The sequence below is a fragment of the Tachysurus fulvidraco genome, chromosome 10 (assembly GCF_022655615.1).
Source record: "Tachysurus fulvidraco isolate hzauxx_2018 chromosome 10, HZAU_PFXX_2.0, whole genome shotgun sequence".
In the NCBI taxonomy this organism is placed as follows: Eukaryota; Metazoa; Chordata; class Actinopteri; order Siluriformes; family Bagridae; genus Tachysurus; species Tachysurus fulvidraco.
In genome coordinates, this window is record NC_062527.1 from 10,828,061 (window position 1) to 10,854,310 (window position 26,250).

General features: G+C 38.3%; 1 protein-coding gene across 2 annotated transcripts in view; it reads left to right on the plus strand.

The window, feature by feature from the left end:
- The first annotated feature begins 1,564 nt into the window (after positions 1–1,564).
- LOC113660118 (genetic suppressor element 1-like) overlaps positions 1,565–26,250 on the plus strand; it is a 70,109-nt gene continuing 45,423 nt past the window's right edge. Inside the window, exon 1 of one of the 2 annotated variants that reach the window (XM_047819338.1) lies at positions 1,565–1,690. In XM_047819338.1, coding sequence (XP_047675294.1) covers positions 1,651–1,690 — 40 coding nt within the window. In that variant the 5' untranslated portion in view covers positions 1,565–1,650. The remainder of the gene's footprint in view (positions 1,691–26,250) is intronic. The other variant, XM_047819339.1, reaches the window with a different exon arrangement.

Below are 26,250 nucleotides of genomic sequence, written 5' to 3' on the forward strand. Positions count from 1 at the left end.
CAGGAGTTTTGTTTTTCGGGTCAAATACCAGATTTTTTTATTGGTCCATTAAGATGAGAAATTTGTATTGCCTATCAAAATGCCGGTCAGTGGTTAATTCAAATTTTGATTTTAAAACAACGAAGAAAATGACTCTGTACTTAAGTACAAGTAAAATTACAGACTTAGAAATATGCTTAAAAATGTATATATAAAAAAGTACTTAATTACAGTAATGTGAGTAGCTGTAATGCATTACTCCACCACTGTATGCTTGTACATTTTGCTCTCCATAAGCACCCTCCATACCCCCTCTTCTGTATGACTACATAACTAGGAGTCAATTTCCATTTAATACTTTTTAAGCGAGTGATCAAATCACAGAAATGATCCATGAGATAATCTTTTTCATTCAAAACCTAACACTGCCTGAACATTTCTCTGTTTCATTCAGATCTCTTATTCTCTTTATGGAGTAGTGAAATGCTAATTCTGTTCACCTCTACTTTACATAGTCCTGCCCTGAAGCCATTCACTTTGATCCAAAACGCTTTGTTTCAGCTCTCAGAGGCTGTGTATTGGCAGGGGAACAGAACCTACACACACCATGAACTCAACAGCTTAAGATCCAGAATGCTTTAAACACACCTATTCAGCAAAGATCAGATCAGCATTACTTAAAATAATAAAAAAACATACCTACTTCTGAAAGCTTATATCCCCTCCTTGTTGGGTTAACATATAAAGTGATTAGATTTCAATTTGTTTCATGTGCATTGTGGACAGCTCTAGGTGTACAGTCTCAAAATAAATGCCTGTTGTTAAAGGTGCAAGTCAGCATTTTAAAATCTACTCACTTTTTGTAATTTCTGATGAAGATCTCCGGTCAAAAGTTTGCTGAGAGGAAAATCTCCAGTCTATGTGATACCACAGAATTTGTAAATGGTAGAAAAAAACAAATGATGTTGGTTACCAACATCTAGCCAATGAAGATGAAGAGAAAAAGCTTTCAGGGGTTTGAATCTAGTCACAGGTTTTGGTGTGTGGCTTTGGAGAGATTGAAATATGGAGGAGCTGCATTGATTTGAATCTTGAACGTAGCGTTAACTAAAACATCTATCTTTAACTGAAATCTTCCAACATATCTGACTGTACCTTTAACTGTATTAGGATTTAGGTAGAAGTTGTAGCTGGTATTTATGGCAACTTTTATTTGTCAGTCTGTTATTTTAATTTACAGTTGCATTATATCCCTAGACTCGTTGTTGCTTTCTACATTTTATAGCATGCACTTGCACAACTGAAATGAGATGATGTTTGATATTTATAAGAATTAAATTTATTGGGGTTTTTTTTCATTTGGCTTAAAAAAATTGTTTCAAGTTAATCTTACCTATGAGAAATATAGAAAATAGAAATAGAATTTAGTTGTAGAACTAAAGAAGTTGTAGAGAAAAAGAGTGTTTTTTAATTTTTGACTCACTCACTCCCCCTTTACACACACACACACATACACACACCCGGCTCACTAGAGAAACCCCATCTCTCATCAGAGTGTCAGACTGTGGTCTTTCTATCACATGGAACCGCCTTTCCTCTCTACAGATTGCACCTTTTAAAAGTGAAGAAACACCAGCTGGTTTAACACACAGACTGCTTCATGCTGATCTGATGGACTGCCGCTGGAGAGTGTGGACACCACAGCTAATCGGTAAGAAACTTAGAGGTTTGCTCTGTCACCAACTGTTGGTGTGTGAAACAACACTGTGTCTGAGATGCACTTCTGTAGTTTTCACACTTCAATAACCATCACTCTTACTAATCGGTGTATTGTGTGTGACCATACATTAAACTGCAGAGCTGTATTTGTGTCAATGACTAAATGGCAACTGAATTAAAGCTATAAGAATATCAGCTTAGGTGAGAAGATGAGGAACCTAAACTGTCATGCTTCCAAGAAAAGTCTTGATTTCAGTCAGGGTTTTTTAAAACAACCTAAAGTTTATTGTACTACTCTAACTATATTGGGTTGTTTCTGAAATAATATGTAATATATAATATAATATATTGTTCAAACATTGTCTAACGGAGCACAGGCAATTTTCTCATACAAACATGTCAGTGGAATCAAGCCGCTTATTCGACTCATATGCTTAATTCTTTAAGAGCATAAAAAGACATCCTTAGGGGCTGTAATTTGAGCCTATTTACTGTATGCTTGTAAAGACTACAACTTCCACTCTGTGGATCAGCCTATCTTTCTCTCTTTCACACAGGCTGTTGACTGTTAACACTCTTCTCAAAGATAATTGCTAGATCCAGAAATCTGCTAACTGTTCTGGAACATTCAGATGGAGCAGATATGTGAATCAGGGCTGTGCGTGTTAATATTTCACATTGATTGTGTGTGTGTGTGTGTGTGTGTGTGTGTGTGTGTGTGTGTGTGTGTGTGTGTGTGTGTGTGTTTGTGTGTGATTTACCATTGAGGCTTCCAAACTGCTTACCACTTACTTCAAAGCCTGCCCTTCTTATGATTCTGTTGTTTGTGGTGTTGCTCGGTTTGCTTTCCTCTTAGATAGACAAGCTTCCCATAAAAACCTAGACAACAATAAAGAACATAAAGAACTATACCAGCAGCACGCTTGAATAGTTGTTGGCCCTCATTGGGTGCAGACTCGGGTTAGTGCAGAAGGAATTAGGTAGGAGACAGTGGCTTGGGCAATGTGCCAGGTGGGGAGCTGGAGAATGGAGACAGAGATGGAGAAAGTAAGCTGGAAAGAAGCAGAGAAATGAGTCAGATTTGGAGTGAAATGTGCTTGTACCTCATAAAGGAGTGGAGGAGGCCAGCAGGGATTTTTACTGTCAGGGTTTCCCACAAACAACAGCTCTGTCATTATCGCTGTTCTTTATGGTCAGGGTTCACCGATTACACAGCTCGGTGTCATGCCCTGTTATGTCTCTGCTGTCATAGCTCAGCCATTTCTGGCCCATTTGAGTTTATCTATAGTCCACTTTACCTCAACCTCTGACTCCTGACCCAGGCCATTACTACTACTACAGTTCTCCTCCTAACATAACATACTAACATAACCCTAACAAAATAACATCATCAACAACAGCAACAAATAATAAATAATAACAATACTATTACTACTAATTCTTATCAGTATTTGAAGTCGGACAATATAATGGTGATATCAAGTTATTCTTATTTTGTATAATATGCATTATTGCATATCTCACTTTGGTCAGTTATGTTAAATGACTGATGACAGCTGAAGTATTCGTTTTTCAGAAAAGAAAAATCCTTGCTGAAAAAGCATTGAGCAGACATGAGTGTACAAAATACATTAGAATATAAAACCAAGACCGTATGAAACATTATATTTAGAACAGTGTAAACAATCAAATGGGTGCATTTAAGCGCATCAATATCTGGACCTAAAACTCAAAGGGACAGTGTTACAGTGAAAATGCATGGTGCTGATAGACAGAGTGAGTGTGAGTCTAGACATCTGATTAATTAGAGGTCAATAAAAGCTGTATCTCAACACAGTCTCAGACAGATGATGGACTTGCAATTTCAAAATCCTCCATAAATATTTAAAGAGATTTATGCCAGGCTAAGCCATGCAAGGCCTTCCTGGATTATTTTGACTGAATTCTTAACTTTACCCCTAGATTTGGTGTCTTGGCCGATTTAGGTTTGTCTACTGCCCCAAACCCATTTGCAAAGTAGTAGCCCCAAATCATGACACAGTCAGTGTTTGGTGTTCTTCAGATCATACATGTAACTCTTTTATTTCTCCAAAAATGAATCACTCTTTGTCTCACTCCTCCAAAAGATTTCTGGTTTGTCTAATGAATTTAGAATTGCATCTCTTTGCTTCTTTTTCCACAGAGGAGTTTTGCATGGTGTGTAGGAATGGAGATGACTGCAGTGCAGTTCATTGTGTATTGTTCCCTGTGCAACTGTTGTCCCTGCTGCTGCTTTCAGATTATTCTGCTCTTTTCAACTCTTTTTAAGTGGCTACTGGATTTTCTTTTACCACCATCATTATGCTGAGTGTATTCACATTATTGTGAAACAGTAGCAGGACCCAGTGGTCAATCATTGATTCACCAAACACATGCACACAGGCAGGTTGACCTTTGACCTGTAATCAAAAGCAGCAGGTGGTGGATAGAGCCGTAGAAGGTAGTACAGACAAAGTAACTAAAGCCTACGCAGGGGATTTTAAAGGGGAAATAATCATGTCTCCTATTTTTAGGGTTGTTTTGAGAAGTTTTGCGAGACATTTACTGCAGTGAAGCATTCTAAACAGTCATTTTGCAGGCATTGACTTGGTGCTCTTTTATTACTGCTTTGAATGAAAATATGGTGGCAGCAGTAAATTTCAGTTTACATATAATTGTAGCTAAAAGATCAATTACAATTCACATGTGTAATACACTTTGTAATCTACATCCTCTAATCCTACATCATTTTAAAACGTTATTTGGTCTTAATTACTGCTGATTTGAAACCTTTAGCTAATTACCTCCGCAAGTAAGTTTTAATGCACAGTATATAGCACATTTCACAGGGATATTATTACAAAGCAACTATATACAGTAGCAGCTATAGACATATAGACATACTGTAGATCCCTAATGAGCAAGCCAGAGTTGTCAGTGGCAAGGAAAAATTCTATGAGATTACATAAGGAAGAAATCTTGAGAGGAACCAGACTCAATCCATCATCTCCTGTGTGACACCAGATAGTGAGATCATTACAATTCCGTGGCTGTATAGTAGTTATATAGTATTATGCTGTATATAGTATAATAGTACCATAATACATTTTTTCTCTATTTATACTTATTTTTAATGCGGTACAGCATCTGCAAAACAAGTTCTTGGAATCACATATAGATGGTACAGAGAAACTGCAATGTGCAAACTTCACTGGCCTGAGGCAAAACTTTATCTTTGTCCATTATAATGTACTGATGCTACAGATTCTTTCTAAACAAGCTAAATATATGTCTACTCACAGAAAACATCATCATTTTAACTGGTTTTCAATCCACTAGATTGAAAGCAACCACCATTCAAGTCCCTGTTTATAATGCTATTATAGAAATTATATAACATATTTGACTCGATTGGAGTGAACCGGTGCTGTGATATACGTAGTTAGAGTAGCTAGATTACCTGATACTATTAGTTAGATCTGTTCATTGTTAATTTTCAGGACTTTTTTAGCTTCAGTACAATGATATGGAACAACAAATACTGTATGACCTGCATTTGAAATGCAGTTGAAGTGAATTCTGGTGATTGTTACTATTAACTAGTAGTAAGCGTATCAGAGGGATCTCACTGTGGATTGTATCGCATTGTCAGAGCATTAATCGTTTCAGTTCAGACGAAACTGTCTGAATTTTACAAAATCGTGAGAAAGATATTGTCATTAACCAACATATGGTTTATGTTGTATTTGCATCTCATAAAGCACTGGATGTCATGTTGAACAGGAACAGAGATGTAGGTTTACTTCATATTTGCAGGGGAAGATTTGTCACACAGCAAAGTTTTAGTAAAACAGAGCTGAGTGGAGTATGATGTAACTGTTTCACTCTTCCTCTATGAGGTTTTGGCATGGTGGAGTGGTTTACTTGTATTTCTGAGGTGTGGATCTGTTTTGAGCAAGAAAACACTGTGTGTTCTCAGGGCTGAAATAAAAACAGCAATAAAGCAGATGTGGGAAAACCCACACTGCAGTAGTTTCAACAGAAAGCTTGGTTTGCTAAGCATGTTATGTAGAGAGAGAGAGAGAGAGAGAGAGAGAGAGAGAGAGAGAGAGAGAGAGAGAGAGAGAGAGAGAGAGAGAGAGAGAGAGAGAGAGAGAGAGAGAGAGAGAGAGAGAGAGATTGTCACCTCTGTGTGAGCATAGTTTCATACCTATAGCTAAAGTTAGAGCAGGGTTCCTGCAGCCGCAGGCATGATATGGTGTGAAACTGACCTGTGCATTTGTGTTTTGCATAATAGCATTTACCTTCCTGTTTTGGAAGTTGGGGTTTACTGAAGAGATATATTACATACCTAGATGCTTTTTTAATCATAGCATATCTCCACTGATAAGATAAACCATGAATACAAAATGCGCTGGTAAAAATAAAAAGAAACAGTGAGTGACTTTTCATTATCTGCAGTGTTTCTCAGTGTATCTCAGGGTATTTCTTGCTTTTTCTTTTCATTCTTTACAATAGTTAGTCAAAACATTTGGGCCCTACATCCACCTGCTAAATATACTGTATAAACCAGTAAATGAAAATACAAATGGATTTCAGTGATATTTTAAAAAAAAAAAGCATGTTACTTTAATTTCATATTTGATAAAATATCATGCATAAGAAGTCAATTATAGAAGCAGGTGGCCGAATTAACTAAACTACACAACTAGCTATTTCCTACAATTTGTCATTTAAAAAAACACGCAGATACATACATCCTGCAGCACACAATCAATCACCTTTTTTTTTTTTTTTTTACTGTGCTATATAATTACACATGTAAAATACAGAATGACATAAAGAAAGGCGGTGAGGGAAATGACTTTTTGACAATTTGTTGCTTTTGTGGAAACATCTAACATAAAAAAACATATTTATAGAAAAATATTTTCATTATCCATAATCAGCTTTAACAAATTAATGTGTACTAAAGTTGCTCTGTTTCCCAAAATATCATCTGAGGGATTTGAGGTTTGCTAGAAAATCTCGTTTATATCTCTTTTTCACCTGATTAGCACATATTTAGCACTCTCTCATAGCTGCTAGAAACAGATGTTTTAGTGGCGTGTGTGTAAGTGTGTAATCAGGATACAACGTTAGTGTTTTGGGTGTGAGCTGCTGGTAGAGATGTCAGAAATGACATGCACGAAAAACACCACAGCGAGAGCTTTTTAATTAAGACTATCACTCAGTTAGGGGTCTTTGCATATGTGGATGCAGTTTACTGTTTTCTCTTAGCTATTCCATCACTCCAGCCCTCCCCCCTTTTCTCTGCAATTAATCAAGTGTATTGGTGATATGAATGTAAATAAGAAAGCGCACTAGAACAACAGCAGAAACAATATAAACAATTCTGTTTATTCAGTGCTGCTATATGTTTTCCTGAGGTTTATATTGACATGCACATCACAGAGTTTGTTAAGGTTTCTTTGCATTAGTTGTTTTTAAATGCTTCTTACTGATCCGAGTCACAATTTCACTGTATGGATGCAATTCACATAAGCCCTATTCAGTTAATAGATGCCTTTTCCTTTAGTAAATACTGGTAACCATCACTTTAGGCAGAATTTATTTCCTGTCACCTTTCTTGGCATGTCCACATGCTCCCAGCAGTCTAATATTTTCATACACAGAGCTTTTCTGCTACAAAATAGACTCAAATTCTCTCTAATTAGCACTCATACAATTCCTTGTATCCTGAGTTCTTTACCTAGATTGCTTGATTTATGTTTTAGTATCCTAGCCGCTTGACTGTGTTTATTGAACCATCCCCATACTGACTACGATGCTGCTTACTGATATGGATCAGTTTAATGAACTGCTTGCAAATGTGCAAACATCTCATGGTGACAAATTTTATATATTTGAATTTTTTTTATATTTCTTTCTTATATACAGTATATATATTAGGAAAATGAAAAGCTTAAATTTAAATCAGTGAAGGTCACTCGGTGGGAATTCCTAAAGGCTCTATTTAGAACCTTAACAGAAAGGCCTTCATGTAGAAATTGATTTAGGAAGCGTCATAAATATGACTATCTAAAAAAACTTTGATGAATCCATTGAATGAGAGTTTGAGACCTTAAACAGTTAGCTAGACCGGACACCTGAATACTGACAACCAAGTACATCATTGGAAAGTCTCTTTGGTGTGATGCCACTGACCATTAAAACAGTCTATGTATGTTATTCTTATGAGGATCTTTGTAGTATAAATTTTGTAGTATTTATTCAGAGTATTGACGCAACAACAATGATAGTAAACTATTCATGGAACAGAACATTGTTTAGGGTTGTTAATGCCAACTTTCCGACATTCTTAATGATGCCTCCCTGTCCTGGATTACTGGATGATGGTGGTTTGCATCATATGTTTTTTTCCCTGTTTACAGAATCAAGAATGCTGCAGAGACTTCTGAGCAGAAATTTTATCGACAGATGCTAGAATGTAAGATCTGAAATTGTTATGAGAAAAGTTCTGAGTGAAAAATCACAGACCTCACCTTAAAAATGACAAATCCAACAATATAGGATAATATTATAAAGTGGTCCAACATGAGTCATGAATCTGCTCCACATATAACAACTATATATATAATTATGTAGCATTTTGAATCTGCAAAACGTACATAAGCGGTGTATTAATTTAGGTTTTTGTTAATGTACACAATTTTAGACGTGTGACACTAAAGCATATTTAATCATTTAGGAAATATTGGGTTTGGGTTTGGGTTTGCTCATGGAGAATTCCCAGTTCTGGTTTATTGTGAGCTACCTGAAAAACAAAAACTGTCAAGTTGGAATAATATACTCATTCTACATGCATTACACACACGTATAAGAAACATCTGATAGCTTCATTAGGCCTCCTGGACATCCAGAAGCTTCTATTGTTTCTGACATCTGTTTCCCTTAGTGACTAATTGCAATTATCACATGGTTTGGAAGTTATAGAGGGAGAGAGAGAGGGAGAGAGAGGGAGATTAATGAGTTTGGGCAGTTGTCAGATGGACGCCTGCGCAGCAGTGCTGGAGGGATCCCATTGCATCGCTGGTGGCAGAGGTTGCCAGATTGTACAGAACTCCCTCGGTTTTTTACCCCTTCTCCCATCACACATCATCTCTTGTCCCTGATGATCCACGGGCAGGGGCTCAGAGCCCCCAGCAGTGTCAGAGCCTATCAGTGTGCAGCTCCTGCTTTAAATTCACACACACACACACACACACACACACACACACACACACACACACACACACACACACACACACACACACACACACACACACACACACACACACACAAACCACAAACGCACAGCAGAATAAAGATCAGAGCCCTACGCCTACCTGAGCCTTCCAACAGAGAGCTGAAGCTGCTCTGATTAAATATGTGAATGGTAATTGTATAATTATAATCAGTAATTGCCCTTTGTTTGGCAGTGCAGAGGCGGCAGCTGCAGAAGGGGCTGTTCATCCTGAAAGAGAGATCACCCACCCTCACAAACACACACACACACACACACACACACACACACACACACACACACACACACACACACACACACACACACACACACACACACACACACACACACACACACACACACACACACACAAAGATCAGCAGGAGAAAAGAGCATGCAGGCTGTGCACTTTTAGCATACATTATTATTTAGAAAGACTGCAGACAAAAAGAAAAGCCAGGCAAAGGGCATGCTGGGAATAAAAGAGAACTGAATTATTAACAATTATAGTGAGTGTGAAAGCGATAACTCATATGACAGCACATTGTATTCAATTGCTCTAAAATTCTTTGCGTCATAAGAACTGCAATAAGAGCTTCTGTCGCACTGTGCGTGTTACCATGTGCCTTATCGTGTGTCTACAACAAGATAAAGCTAAATTCCAGTCTTTTCAGTTGAGTTTCTCGCTTCAGCAGAGCTTAAATTAATAACAAGAGCGGGACCTATTTCTTGGAAGACCAATTAAAAAGGATCAGGCTCTTTCAATTCTTTCGTCTTTTATTAAGGCTTCAAGTTGGCTGCTTGTGTGAAATGACTATACACAAATCCCAAGAGAGACACAAATTGAAGGAAATTTTTAGTTTCTGGGATGAAGATAATTTTTCATTTTGTTTAACTCTTATGTAAACACAATACCATGTCACATTCCAGGAACTGGTGTGCTCTGCCAGATAGGGACCTTTTCCAGAGTGTTACACAGAGGCCAAATCCACACACCCTACAGGGACTCTTTCCTTCATTAAAAACCCTGAAAAGAAATTCTCTTTGCCTTGAAAGAAGCTAAGGAGGATGAAACATTGATCTACAACTTATATAATATAAAAGTGAGACACTCACAGTCTCTATTTTGATAAAATGTTTCAGACAGGAAGCCAAGTTTAAATGAACATTTAACATGACAGGAATCATAGTTTAAATGAACATTTTTTATGTCAAAAACACTCATAGACACGATATATGGTGGATATGGGTGTTTTTGACATAAAAATGTTCATTTAAACTATGTACAACAAAAACTTATATTTGATTAAAGTCCTTCTGAAGAATGTTAATAAATACACCTTGATTATTGGGCTATTCTACACATGTATGTTGTTAGCCTGATATATATATAGGATAGGACTCCACTAAATAATCTTTAATACAATGTACTAAAATCCACTCCACTAAAAATCCCCCATCCCCTACCTATCTCTCTGCATGCCATGATCATGATTAATTACCTCCTAGGGCCAGAGGTGAGGGTAGTCATAAAGTCAGAGGGCAGAGGTCAAGAGGTTAGGCCATGTGTCAGAAAGAACACGCTGCCTAGTGAACTTCAGAAGTCACTTGAGGACATTTGTTGTCTTGCTGGTCCCAGTAGGAGGACATGTTTGTGCGGGATGGGGGTGGTAATTAACATGGAGAATTGCAGTTAGGAACTGGTACCCATTTGACCCTAAGCTTGGAGTTTCCTAATCCAGGGAGAGATAAAGCTTACACCTACGCCATCTGGAGAGATGGAACCCAAACAAATAGACACACACGCACACGTACACACACACGCACCACTTTCATTTTCACATTCAAGGACACACCTGCACTTGCACTCCCTCTCACACACACAAGCACTGGGGCGACACATGCATAGACTAATTTCACACTCGGTAAGTGTAAGCCTGGTCAGTATAGGCTCAGATGCAAGCACAGATGGCAGAGCGAATGGGCTTTTGGAGCATATCACTGCAGCTAGTGCTGGTCTACACTCTGCTTTTCCAGCCCTTAGCCAGTTTCAGACAAATGAAGAGCTGCTTTCAGATCAGCTCTCACTTATTATCATGGTGTGTGTGTGACACTTTATTATCATGGTGTGTGTGTGTTTGCACATGTGATTCCAATGAAAGTGAAATGACATGTATAGCTTGGCCCAGGATGGTGTGAGAGTCACTGGGCATTAGAGACTTGTCAGTTGCGAGAAAGCTTAATCCTCATGCAGTGACAACACACCCCAAGCTTAATATTACTGTGCCATTATGATAACAGTAACTACATGAATATAATATAAGCACAGAATTTATAGATGTACAGGAATATATTTAAATGGCCAGGCCATATTCAAAACAATCAGTTGATGTGGAGACTGGGTAGAGGCAGGCTTGGCCAAACATGATGTGGGTCCTTTGCACCCAAGTCTCAGCCTTACCCAGACTAGCATTAGAGCCAGGGCTTCTGCTGAGCCTGTGCCATCTGCGCCCCCCTAAACAGGCTGCTGGCAGAGGGCAGCATGCAGAGCGCTGTAATTGGGTTGGAGTCATGAAAAGTAGCATGGGTGGGGTGTACATTAGCAGACAGTCTAATGATAGCACTCTGCTCACTTCTGACTGAGATGGCCTTCTGTTACGGCTCAGGTCAGATGTAGACATATTCTTTAATGAGAGGATGTGACCATGACACAAGGGTGATGTTAGCAAACTTGACCTACTGAAAAATTTGAATGAATTCAAATTACCCAGGGCGATGTAGCTGGATCTTGCCTGATGTTTTATGAATGGAGCTGTAAGAGAAAGCAAAAATGCTAATCTTAATGTCTTGCATGATCATGTTCAATATCCTGTAATAGAGTGCTGCAGGGATGTTGTATTTTTGTAGGCCAACCAAGAAGTTGGCTTTTGTATTATTGCATAAAATAAGCTGTGACCAACAAAAGTTTATGATTCTTACCCATTTTGTTCCTGATGATAATCTTCACAAACCAACACAACTATGAATTTTGCAGCCTAAATTAAGTCTTTAAATGATCTACACCATGGACAAATTACTTCAATGTCATCACCACTAAGCTTCTTACAACTCTTTTCATCTTTATTTTAAAAACATTTTCCCTGTGCTCTTTTTGTACAGTAGATGAGTCTAACAGAATGAATAGTTTGAGTTGGAGTAGTTTGCAAGAGCATGACTATAAACACAAGAGGGCTGTAGTAGAGTTTTCCTGTTCTGCCTAATGATGTTTAGTTTCCCTGACACCCTCTTTAGTTCCACTGAGCCACTTGTTAGTAATCGCCTATTTCAAGAAATGTAAAACTTTAAAAAATCACAAGTGGAGTATTACATATGCATTTTAGATCATTCATGTAAATATCACCATCAATGCCGTTGTGCTCTATTGCACAGCACATTTCAATACCTTATCAAACTGCTGCTACTACAGAAGTTTGAATTTGTTTGCATTGCTCTAATAGCACAATATACTGTATAATATTTAGAGTATGCACACTGGTCAGCTCTATTTAGTGTATTTTGTGTATTTGTCTTGTAGTGTTTTGTACTGTCTGTTTGCACTGTCTTTTGTCTTGTAGTAGGTTGCACATGTTGCACTTTATGTGGCTAGGACTTGAATCCTTAGCTCTGTGTTGTTTTATGTAGCCTTATGTCATTTTTTTGCACAATGTGCTTTTTTTCCTTATGTTGAAAGTGAGTACATTTCTCTTATTAAACACTATTGTAACTGAATTAGCCATGTCTCCCTGATGTCAGCTGTCCCTGATTATTATGTCACAGGAAGAACAATAATCGAGAAACAACCAACAAATTATCACCAGATTCACTACACACATCAAATGGAAACAAATTTGCTTCAGGGTGGAAGTTTCCATAAACCTTCATAATGTTTAATAACTTACAATTGAGTCTTGAAATATTAGAAGAAATGTTAGAAATTTTCAAGACAAAAATTAAGGTTTTATTGTGTATGCTTATCAATTTTTTTATTTGTTTGCTTGAAGGGTTTTAAAATGTCAGTGCAGAACCCAGTAACAGATGGTTTACTATATTACTAAAGCCTCCCAGTAAACCCCTTTTTCTAAGAGAGTTTCGCATAATGTTTTCTTCTGTTTTACTTCACTTTCTCAAATGGTTGTTAAACACATTTTAACTTTTCTTGCTTCCTGTCTGAAAGAGTATCACATATCTTTCTAGCTGACCAAAGTGACAGTAGGGCGCTCTTTGATGAAAACCAGGAACCTAGTCAGGAAAGAAAGTGTCTCGCATCAATGAGTGCAAACAATCACAGTAAGACATTTTATACTCACAGACTCACACACATATGCACAATGAAGCATTGGGTTCTGACTTGCAGGGCTGAGAAATATCTGAGGGTTTGGATGGAACTGGGAGGTCTGGTGTAAATCCAGTAAGGACAGTTTATCAAACTCTGCTGGCCGACATCGCATGAACCTCTCACCATTTTAAAGCCGTCACATTCATGATGGACTCTGTGGCTTTTCTCCACTCTGTAATATGCTACGTCCCCCTGTCGCCATTCCTCCATTCCTCCATTTCTGTCTCTGTTCTTTTTGCAGCCCCCACATTTTATTTTCACACAAGTCTTACTCCTCTCAGAGATGCCTGTTAGTTCAACTATATCTGACAAGCAATGTGAGGATTTCCCTTATTTAACTACCTCCCAGTCATTAATGACAATGCACTTATAAATATCATTTTATTATCAAAAAGTGTAAAGTTCAGTCATTTTTGCCTCATCATTGGGATTGTAGGGAATCCAGCAGTTCAGTATGGAACCCGAAGCAGGCTATGCTGATGTCATGACGCATTTAAGTTCCACAGCTTTGAATGTGCCTTACCACATTTCGCCTTATCTCATGACTTTAAAGCAAACAGACATCACCTGAAAAAACCTCCACAGCATGCCTTCAGAGACTTGCTTATATACCAGTAGGAATGCTCTGTGCATATTAAAAAGCCAAGAGTTATAATTATAATTATTTTTACATCTAATGGACAGGATATTGTTCTGGAAAGTACAGGCCTATAATTTTACAGTCTAACGAATGCCCCTGCAACAAATATTACCAAATCAAGCACAAGCCACAATACACCCATATGTCTGCCTTTACCAATAGTTACCAAGCAAAGATCAGTGACTAAAAATGAACATTTGGATTAAAACTTAAAAAAACAAACAAGCAAAGAAATAACGAAAATATATTTTAGAATTTCAGAACAGATAAAATATCCTTCCTCTCTCTCTCTCTCTCTCTCTCTCTCTCTCACACACACACACACACACACACACACACACACACACACACACACACACACACACACACACACACACACACACACACACACACACACACACACACACACACACACACACACACACACACACACACACACACACACACACACACACACACACACACATGCACACACACACACATATAACACACACACACACACCCTCTCAGTTTCCCCATCTCTTTTGGAAAAACAGGATTTGGAGCCTTCAGTACTGTGGGTTCCAGCATTTTTTCAGTCTTATGAATGATTGCAGTGAATGATTGCAGTCTGCCATGATTGAGTATTTCCTGTTTTTTTTGACATGCTCCTCTTAGGAGGTCAGGTTGCCAAGAAGCGTTCGGCTACTTCTCAGAGCCTACTTTCTTTATCAGACCTACCATTGTCTGGTCTCACTATATGGTGATTTAGGGATGGTTTTGTTACAACAATCTCACCTAGACAATGCAAACTGCATTTTCATATACCTCTGGTATATATCAAAATTTGGTACATAGCAGCAAATAATTTTCCACAGATGAAATATTCCTGTCTCCTAAGCATAATATTTTTTCCCTACCATTAATACAACAAAAATATAGCTAACCGAATTAAAATGCCACCTTAACCCTTTAGCAAGCGAATGACTCCTCCTTTATTTCTCTCTCTCTCTCTCTCTCTCTCTCTCTCTCTCTCTCTCTCTCTCTCTCTCTCTCTCTCTCTCTCTCTCTCCCTCCCTCTCTCTCCTTCTCATTCTCATTATGATAATGTTCTCTGCACAGATATGACTGTCTTCTAGGCCTGTCCACCTTTATTAGGCGTTCTGCATTGAAACTCTTCCCTTGTCATCCTCAATAGCTGTCTGCCAGACTGCTGGAGTTGCTTTTGTTGCACTCAATCCGTTCCCCCTTTGAACTGAAACGAAGTGACTTGGTAATGAGTTCCTTTCTCTTGAGGTTCATGACCCTACTGAAAAATGGCCTGATAAAAAGGAAAAACAATAAAAGGGGAAGGAAGGTGGACACTCAAGGATGAGGAATCATTTATCTATCTATGACATTTTGCTACAACATGAAAAATAAAATCTGTAAGTTTTCCAACATTTCATGTCATAATAGAATGATTGTCATTTTTCAGACAAACTGGAATACAAACTCATAAAGCCAACAAGACAAAGTGAACCTAAGGACATCTACTCCTATTAATGAGCTGCCAAAAACATATGCCTGCTGGCCACTTGTGAGCTAACACTGGAGTATAAAGTCATGGTGTGATGTGATTGTTCTGCACAGCCATCTGTGGCCATGTCAGTATTAAAACACCAGCTCTGGTTAATGAGAGCTTAAATTATTTATTGCATTGTTAAAATTTATTCCACAATTTATACTTTTGGATAATGCTTTTACACAATGAAGTGTACTTTTTTAATTGTGGGAGGATGCACTCCATGTACTTTATTGCTGGTCCTGATTTTTAAAAAGTACCTTAACCCCTAAGCATCAGTGCCTCCCACCCCTAAAATTTGATACAGAAATGCAAGAACTCCTGTCTTGTGGGATAGATAGATAGATAGATAGATAGATAGATAGATAGATAGATAGATAGATAGATAGATAGATAGATAGATAGATAGATAGATAGATAGATAGATAGATAGATAGATAGATAGAATTGTTGGCTATTCTTCTTTTTATTCTTATTTCCTGTTGATTGTTTATTGTTCATTATGTGTGTGTTTTGTGTGTGAAGGAGAGGAGGGATATTCAGTTCATCTTTTCTGCCCTTCCTCACCCCACTATTTTTCCTCAGGGTTCTTACCTCCATTGCATACTTCATTTCATGCTGCATGTCATTACCCGGATGCGGCCTGTAGGATACCTCTCTCTCTCTCTCTCTCTCTCTCTCTCTCTCTCTCTCTTTTTCTCTCCCTTTCTTTTATAGGGACTGTAGCTTGTTTGCAGTATCGCATTGCACCGAAGGAGCTGAATGCTTTGTCCAGGGATGTGGTTACTAGTTTTATACCTTCAACCTTAGACCTTAAGGTAGGGAGTGATCATCAGACCTAATAAGGAGTGATCATCAATTACTTCAATACTTGATCTGTAATTCACAGAATGTGCACTATTCGATTTAAAACCAGAGAGCTTCTGCAGTCTCTGTGGGTTCGCCTATCTCTGTGCTGCAGGCTGAGCCTTGCTGTGCACTTCATTAGGAGACTCAGTCACTGCTGTGGAAGATCAGGAACACTGCTGAGAGGAACAGCCAGACCTCAGGCTAGGAAATAAGTGGACAGTGTTCTGTGGGATCAGCACAGTGATGGCTCAGTCAAAGCAAGTGCAGCTATTACTGGCCAGAAATGGAGGCTCTGTTAACCCCAGCAAACACTAACTTCCATACTTCTTTAGAATTGTCTTTGGGGGCTCTTAAACTGGAGAACCTGAAAAGATTTTTTCCTTCAATCCAGGGATTACAAGTTTGAAGCCTAACAATGTCACAGACAAAAGACGGGGTGGGAGGGATGGCATTACTCTGGCCACTGTGAAATAGAGTGACATTAGCCAACCATGCCCTCATGTATGCAGAAGAGGGCAGATGAAAATTTTGTCCAAGTGTGTTCAGCCGCTTTGTGACACAGCATGAACAACAGTCTGAAAAGATATGGTGTTGGGGTTGGGGTTCACAAATCTTAGGGGAAGCACACAAAAGCTCTCAACATACCTTGTTGGTAGCTTTTTCCTTTTCCATAACATTACCTGATCAGTATGTCAACGTGAATATACTGAAACTATAAAGTTTATGTGAGCACATCCTTGAAATGCATTAATGGCAGAGCCTTATACAGTAATACTGAGATCACTATATAACACCTGATATCCACCTGTAAAACAGGTAGAGACGTACAGTACATACGAAATGTAGATGAAAGAGTGTAGGTGAGATGCAGATGAAATCCCAAGAGAGAGAAAAGTGTATTCAGTGCCTCTAAATTGCTGCACACTTTTGCTACACACAGTTCTGTTCTTCTTTTTGCAACTGCTTTATATTGACTTGTTCAGCAAGCTGACGACCCCACATTCTCCCCTGTCTCCATAGCAACAAAGTCAGAGGTCGGCCCCCATTAAGTTCAGTTACTTCTAATCATTACAGTTCCCTGCTGGCTGTTTATTGGGTAGAGCATGACCTCTGATCTTTTTTTGACCCCAGGAGACACAAAGAGGTCACAGGGTTTTGGCCACACACCCAACAGGGAGTGATGACCCTGAGATCCTGCTAGCTAATCATGTGGAAAAAATACTAAATGCTGCTGTGCTGCTGACTCATATTGCTTTAGAGTTTAGCAGAACAGAGACTAAAACTAGGGGGAAACAGGACAAACCAGAGCATGTCATGGTGAGGAACATTTAACCTTCAAACTTTCAAAATAATCTGCACAGAATAATGTTGCTTACTTGTAATTTTTTCTTCTATTGCCTCAGAAACCAATAAATAAGAGTCTCTATAATGCTACTTTCCAGTATGAATATGAAAAGCATGATAGTTTCCTTCAAACTCAGATTGCGAATCCTATAGTGACTGTGCTATATGTCTGATTTGTCTGCGGGAGTCCTTCACCCTCACCCACACTTTTTTTTTTGTTTACTTTCGTGCCAATCTTTTTTTTTTGCTCATCCACTTGAAAATTTTATCTGTCTTGGATTGCTCTAATTACATTATTTCTTGTTTTTGTGTGACTGGTGAATAGAGTGAAATATGGCTCATGTATCCACCACACTGTACTGTATGTGTCACTATCTAACTGTTAGCAAACTAGCATTCATTCATTACAAATAGACATAAGTGGAATTTCATGCACATACATTCAGACCTGCCAGTAATTTACTATAGACAATTGCGTGGTTTTCAGGAAGCGAGAGGAAATCGGCAAGGCTATTTACTGTAACTCATAAACACATATCTTCTCAAACTCACTTGCCCTCTTCACACTCTGCATTGACTCCTTGTTCTTACTGGCACAAAGAGTGAAAATGAGAGCATGTTTCTGTAATTGAGAGCGTGTCTGTGTAATTGATGCTCGTATCACTAGAAACCGGTGATCAGATTGCGCAGGACTTTCATGCACATATTGCTCAGAGTAGATGCTTATTAAAAAAGGAAAGACACAGATGTCTCGATGAAACTTTACAGTAAACACCTTGCATGACAAAATACTGGAAAGCATCATCAAGTTTGTTATTCTTTGTGTCTGTAAGTCAGTCTGCCCCTCTCAACTTTTTTTAGACCACAGCATTTAATGGCCTGTTTCATCTTTTTCTCTCTTTTTCTCCCATCAGAGATGGGCGGAAAGATGGGAAAGCAGTGCTTTCATGTTCTTCTAACTACACCAGGCTTCCTAGTGTGCCGCCAAGTTAGTTTAATTGGCCCATAATTGGCACTGTGTGCCATGGGCGGTAATGTAGAATGGCCTTTTTTAAGGGGTCTTCAGTGGAGATCTGCATAGCCAGTCCATTAAACATTCATTAAACCCATGTTAGGATTTAAGTAATCGAATGAACAGCATTAAGAAATGCATCTCTGGCTGCTGCATGACACATTTAATATTATGTTTTTTTGCTATATGTTTTTATGCTTACAACTATAATTATTTGCTAACAACTATTTAAAACTAAAAGGGTCGCAAGTGCATTTTCAGTGAAGATAATTAAAAAATCAGCACTGCTTAAAGCTACCATCAAATACTGGAAGCACCTCTATGAGTTCATAAGCTGAAAATGCCAGAAACATGGATGGCTTGTTATATTTTAAGGATGCAAGGTGCTATTTTTGTAAATAGCATTGCCACACAATGTTTAAGCAAGCCCAAGCTACAAGGAGAATTGGGTAAAAAAAAAAAAAAAAACCTTCTTCCCTCACACCAGCTGAAGGATGAAGAAGTGTGCACGGTCTCTTGGCAACAGGGAAAGAACCTCCCAGACCTTTGTTGAGCTTTGTGGTTTGAGTTTGAAGAGGATACAGAAGTGTCATGTATAATTATTGGTGAGACAGAGTGAGAAACACTTAGACAGCCCAAAAGACTCATAGCCCAAAACAAAACATAAGAAATTAAATACAATAAGTCATTGGTGATTTTTCCAAAAACAACATGTCCCAAAATGTTTCATTCATTTTATACCACAGAGATTTGGCAATGCTTACATTCTTTTAAATTTTAAAGTCTAACACATTGTACTTTTTTAATAGCTAGGTTTAAACAAATACATTCACTAATGTCCGCTAATGTTCTAAAAGCTATAAAACGTTATTACACCACTTTTTATAGTAATAAGACAAAAACAAAAGCTTGCTATGTTACTAAGAAAACACAAAGGCCATAAAGACTTTGCAAAATTAAATCAGCCAGGTACATAAAATTAAGAAACACCTTCTGACCAATCATGATTGAGAATTCAACAGCGATACATTGTATGATTAAAATTGATTACATTTACCTACACTGTTTGCTAATAGCAGTTCTAATAGCTAAGTATGGCTCATGCCTACTAACTGCTAATTTTGTCAGATACATCATGCTAATTTGCTCAAAAAACACTCCATATTATGAATAACATTAGAGTTTGTTCCAGCTGCCTGATCATTCAGACAACGAAGGAAATTCTGTTGGTCGAAATAAGCAAAGGTTTTATTTCCTTGGATTAGAAATAGAACTACTAACCTTGGATGCCTTGTTAATTAAAAGCAGGAAATTCTGGACTCAGTTGTTACATACTTTGGGTACACATTTTCAGACGATAGCCTACAACATTTAGAGGTCATGAATGATGTTTCAAAGCCTACAAATGTTGTAAAATCCAGGTGTACTTTATTGTAGGCAGTGTCAATTATGATAGTTACCTTTGCATGGAGTCAGTTAGCTATTCTGCATGGGATAGGAATAAAATAGATACGAGTCTCACCCTTGGACACTGCAAACGTGGACCAATTTTTTTTATTCTTTTTTATTACTTTCCTATACTTTTTTGGTCACATGCTTGATTCCTTCTATATGTAATATATGTTCTTGTTTTTAGAAAGAAAACAATATTAACACAACACAATGAGTATTTCAGAGTTATGTGTAGTCAATGCATTTAGAGGTTTCGGTCTAAATCCCTTAGCAGCTTTTCTTGTGACAGGAAAAGGTCTGTGGTTGGTCATCCGCCATGTCTGTCAAATTGCCGTGTTTACTGAAAGTACATGGTTCCTGGTCAAATGCTAGAGGTCTGGCTTGCAATAGTAGATATAAAAGCTTCCTGGCATGCAGTTTTACAGCAAAGACTTTCTGCCCACAACCACAGAGCTGGAGCAGCGTAAACCCTCCCCCTCACAGCTTTAACAAGTGATTCTTCCCCATATCATATCTGGACTGTCTTGTTCCATAGTGTGAAAGATAATTACATTGCTTCAATTTCACTGGGCCCACCATAAAATATCTAATCTCAGTGGGAGAATTGGGTCCTGACTGTGTTTTCTGCAGTCAGGAAAATCATGTTTATGTTTATGGTTGGCTCTTTTTGGCAAACAAAAAAGCACTCACCCAGCAGCTACAGATTCTGTTTGGCAGCACCATATTAGTGCACATTGATACTCTACTCTGGTCTGTCTTACTGAAAATATTGATATCTTTCTCTTGAGAAACACATACAGCCAGAATTGGAGCACTTACTCCAAATTGGAGCAGTACAGCTCCATGGGACTCTTATTAACCACCACCAGCTGAAGCAGTGGACTGCAAGCCACCTAACATGGAACACCAACTACAGACGGCTCCATTTGATTGGGATGTTAATGGCCTGTAGCATCCACCCCCTGTGGATAACTCTCCATTTGATGAGAAAGAGACTAGAGAAACCATGTTTTCCTCCCCTTGATCTCACAATTTGGTCATTTGCCAATTCCCACCCACTAGCCAGCTCTTGCCTATCACATGACAACTACCACCTGGGGAGATTGAAGGCTAGCACATGCTTCCTCAGAGACATGTGAAGTCAGCCACCACATCTTTTAAATCTGCTGCTCAGATGTGCACACTCAGATGATAGCACTAACTATCCTCTTCCACATACAGGAGCTCACCAACACAAACGACTGGTTTGTATTATCCCGATCGACAAGTGAGAGAGCAACACTATCCCTCCACCTAACAGAACATGGACAATATTTCACCCTTGAACTCAGAGATGATAGTGTCATTGTCTGGATTTAAAATTAAGATTTTTCAATCTCCCAGGAAAAGAGCAAAAGTTTATCTGTCACACCACTTGGGACCCCAATGTGGTGAAAGAAAAATAAAGCATTTTTTGGTTGTGCTGTTATAGAAGCTAATAAACCTGAGAGAGGTAACAGATCATTCTGTCCTGCTTTATTATTTTCCTTTAACAGTAGATACCATTGTTTTTTTATTCTTAATGTATTCTTATGAACGAGCAATGTGATGTAGTGGAATTAAGAATTAAGAAATAATTAAGCAAAACGCATGGATGAGTAACAGACAATATGGTGGTCTTTGTACTAAGCCTGTAACACGGTGAACAACAGTGTAGGAGTGAAGCACATGTTCAAATGTGTCAGAGTTAAAGCTGGCATGCTCCTCTATAACTATTTAATTAACGAACAGGAATACATCAATGTATATTTATTAAACTAATACCACTCTTTTTCATCTATCAGTCCAGAGCAGTGATAAGGAGACACCACATGATTTTTGTACTTTATTTGAGAATGATATATCTGTGCTATCAGTACCAATATTTTAGACTTTATTCAGCCATTCCTTTTATTTTTATTTTTTTATGTCTCTGTTCTGCTTCATTAAAAGCACCAACTTCTAAAATTGGCTAAAATTCTAAAAGCTCTCCATATAACATTTATGTTTTATGGGTGTACATTTAGGATATAGTACCTGATGATCACCTCTCTTTCTTTCTCATATGCCGCTCACTATTCTTTGCAGCACTATAATTTGAGAAAGATAAATGAGTTTAAATGTACCACCAAAGGTAGCCAGACTCTAGGTGTAAAATTAGGTTTAGTAAGACTAAGACTGGTGTATTTCTAAAACATAGAAAGCATGTTTGTTGTTGCAATGTTGATTGTGTTCTCTTTTTTTTATAATGTACATACTGCATCTGAGCTAAATAAATGAAAGAAAGAAAGAAGGAAAGAAAGAAATAATAGAACTGCTATTAGAATGCAAACATGCATACATACATGCAAACAGGTCATGATCACATTCATTACTCTGCCGTTAGTGTCAGTATGGGAAGTTAATTAATATTACTTGTGGGGGAGGAGAGGTTCAGGGGATTGTGATTGGCTGCTCTCTGCCCCCTGTCTATCTTTCTATCTTTCTCTCTCTCCCTCTCTTTCTCTCCCTCTCCCCCCCCCCCACCTCTCTCTCTCTCTCTCTCTCTCTCTCTCTCTCTCTCTCTCTCACACACACACACACACACACACACACACACACACACACACACACACACACACACACACACACACACACACACATACACACACACACACACACACACACACATAACAGAGACAGATAAAGAATGATCATAAGGGAAAAAGATACACAGAAATCTGGCATATATAGTCTCTCTCTCTCTCTCTCTCTCTCTCTCTCTCTCTCTCTCTCTCTCTCTCTCTCTCTCACACACACACACACACACACACACACATTCTTATTAACCATCCTCCCTCTTCCTTCCTTCATGATGCAGATGGCTAGACTGTTAGTAAAGAAGAGGGGAAGAATTGCAGAGAAAAAAGTGAGAGGGATGACAACAGTCATTTCTGAGATGGATTGATTCAATTAAGCAGACATTTGCAGCATCAGGTGACATATGGACGTGTTGGCCTCTCTTCTTTTTTAGAAATGCACCATTCTTCAATGTGGGTGTGTTTGACTGTGAGCTATGTGGGAAGGTGTTTGAGATGATGTTGAGGGCGTGTGTGTGTGCGTGTGTGTGTGTGTGTGTGTGTGTGTGTGTGTGTGTGTGTGTGTGTGTGTGTGTGTGTGAGAGAGAGAGAGAGAGAGAGAGAGAGAGAGAGAGAGAGAGAGAAAGAGAAAGAAAGAATACTAACATGTTCTGTGTATTTGTGGTACCATGTGACGGAGAGTTGAACACGAACTCTTGCTTTGTTGTATTTGTTCATAACAATTTGGCATGTGATAAATCTGTGTGACTCTCACTCTTTAAAAGCTGCTGTTGGTATTTCTGAGTGAACTGCACTTAAAGTGACATTTGTGTCAGTAAACAGTGGCAACTGTATCACAGCAGCTGTTCTCTCCATCTCACTCATTTATCTTGTTCTTCTCCATTCAGCTCTTTTTCCAGTGTAAAGAGAATGATTTACCAGAACACACAGCCTTCTACAGGTGGGTGGTATTTGGTGATGCTCTTTAGTGTAATAAATTTGAGATCACATTTAACACCTCTTTTTATGACTTTTTTGCTTTCTTTGCTTCAGGATTTGAGTAGAGACAGCTGGTGCACAATTGTCATATGCATTTCCTCTGTCACACACTCTCTTTGATTAAAAACGTAAAAAGGACGTCAGTTAAGGTGTAAAAACAACCGAACGGTCACATCATGCTGTCAAGCATCATTTGCTTGGATTCAGTTTATATAGAAAATAATGCTGAGCTAATACTATAAACTTAATTAAATAATCAGTGAATAAAATTACCTCTACAAAATATCTCTACAGGCCCTTTATCTGCTTCCACCTCTCTTTCCTGTGGTTTGGCACATCCTTTGCTCTCAGCTAGCAGTTAGCCTGTATATCTGCACACAGCCAACTCAGGCTGATGTGGTCCAAGCAGGCTCTACTGTCATTGACAGGCAGGTTAAAGATAGGAAAGTGTATCTCTCCCTCACACACCACACACCACACACACACCACACACACACACACACACACACACACACACACACACACACACACACACACACACACACACACACACACACACACACACACACACACACAAACACACCTTAACACCTCCACACTTCCGCTGTGAATGTGAGTTGAAATTTAGAAAGAAGGCTAAAAGTAGAACAGCAATAATAATGTTCAACAAGGAAATGAGCATGAATTAAGCATTTGCTTTGTAGAGAAGATAACCACACATGAAAAACACAACAGAGGAAATGGGGAGGAAGAAAGTGCGCATTTATGTCAATGAGAGCTAAACAGCAAAGGCCACACTGACAGGTTTTACACTCAGGAACAAAGAGCGCATGAATAAAACATAAAGAGTCCTCACGTTTTTGTAACACGTTGACAGCAAATCCTTAAGTGTTCTGTAAATAATAGACAATGGTGTGGGTGTGTGTCTGTGTTTGGGAGTGTGTATAGGGGGTGTAGTAGATCCAAGAACATTCTCTAAAGTCTCTAAAGCACCACATCTTTTCAATTATGTAGCTTTGTGGAATATTACATTTTACAGTCTTGAATTACAAAACTGATTGTTGAGGAAAGTATAAGAAAGCACACTGTACCAACACACTACTGTACCAACATTATCAACACACTAAAACTTTGTAAACCCGCCAATAATTTATGATCAAATAAGTGAAACAAATTTTCCTGTTCATGTAGAATTAACAGCAGTGCAAATTCTGTACATTATTATGCCTATTCCTTTTGTCGTTTGTGTATATGACACCACATACCTAATCAGCAACAAACCGCAATGCTCGCTTTATCCACTGCTGTAATCTTCTGCGTCCTGAACAGGTAAGAAAAAACACATCACTGCAATGGAATAAAAGCACAGTTTGAGTCGTATTTTTGCAAACTAAAAATGTTATTTGAAGAAAACTATTTTAGAAGTATTTAATTCAAAGTACACGTTTATTTTTATTTCCTATATAAACCTTCTCATTTTAAAGGATTTTTAAATCAATGAAGCGTAATAACAGTGTAGACGGTGAGAGTGCGGTGAAGATGCAGTGTAGTCAGACAGTATCTGACATGAGGTACTGTTGCTGGAGGCTAAACAATAAATGATGGATCAGGTACGACTGTGTAGAACACACATGCACACACACACACACACACACACACACACACACACACACACACACACACACACACACACACACACACACACACACACACACACACACTCACAGACACACACACACACACAAACACACACACAGCAGTGTGATAGGTGGTCGTAACTAAACACTAAGTGATGAATAAGAATGTTAATGCTCTCTGTCAGCTGGTCACAGCCTGACGAATCAGAGAGCTGCCTCTCATGTGACTGATTTATGATGGATCGCAATGCATAACCAATTTACTAAGAGAGAGAGACAAAACAAGAGAGATGGAGTGACAATATGATGTAAAAGAGGAATATTATGACTATTTTACAGTCCGACTTTACCCCTGCAGTTTCCGATGTCATGTCTCATACTTAACTTTGAAGCACTTTGAAATCGGGTTTCAGTATTAAAAAAATGAGTTCTTCTTCTTCTACTTCTTGTTGTTGTTGTTGTTGTTGTTGTTCTTCTTCTTCTTCTTCTTCTTCTTCTTCTTCTTCTTCTTCTTCTTCTTATTATTATTATTATTATTATTATTATTATTAATATATACTTATATGCCTAATGCTTTTTCAGACTCTGGCCCTCACCTGTTTCTCATTTACAAACCTTTTAGTACACTTTATGTTTTAACAACAAAACAGCAACCCATATCAAGCCAGGTGGTTTTAAGGAAACACAAATGAGCTGAAGAGCTCTTTTACTGTATTAGAAAGGAGACGGCTGTTGAAATGAGTGTTGTGAATGAATAAATAAAGAGGTCTCTGGTTTTTACTGTAATAGCCAGGCACTATCTGAGAGGAGCTGTTTCTGTGG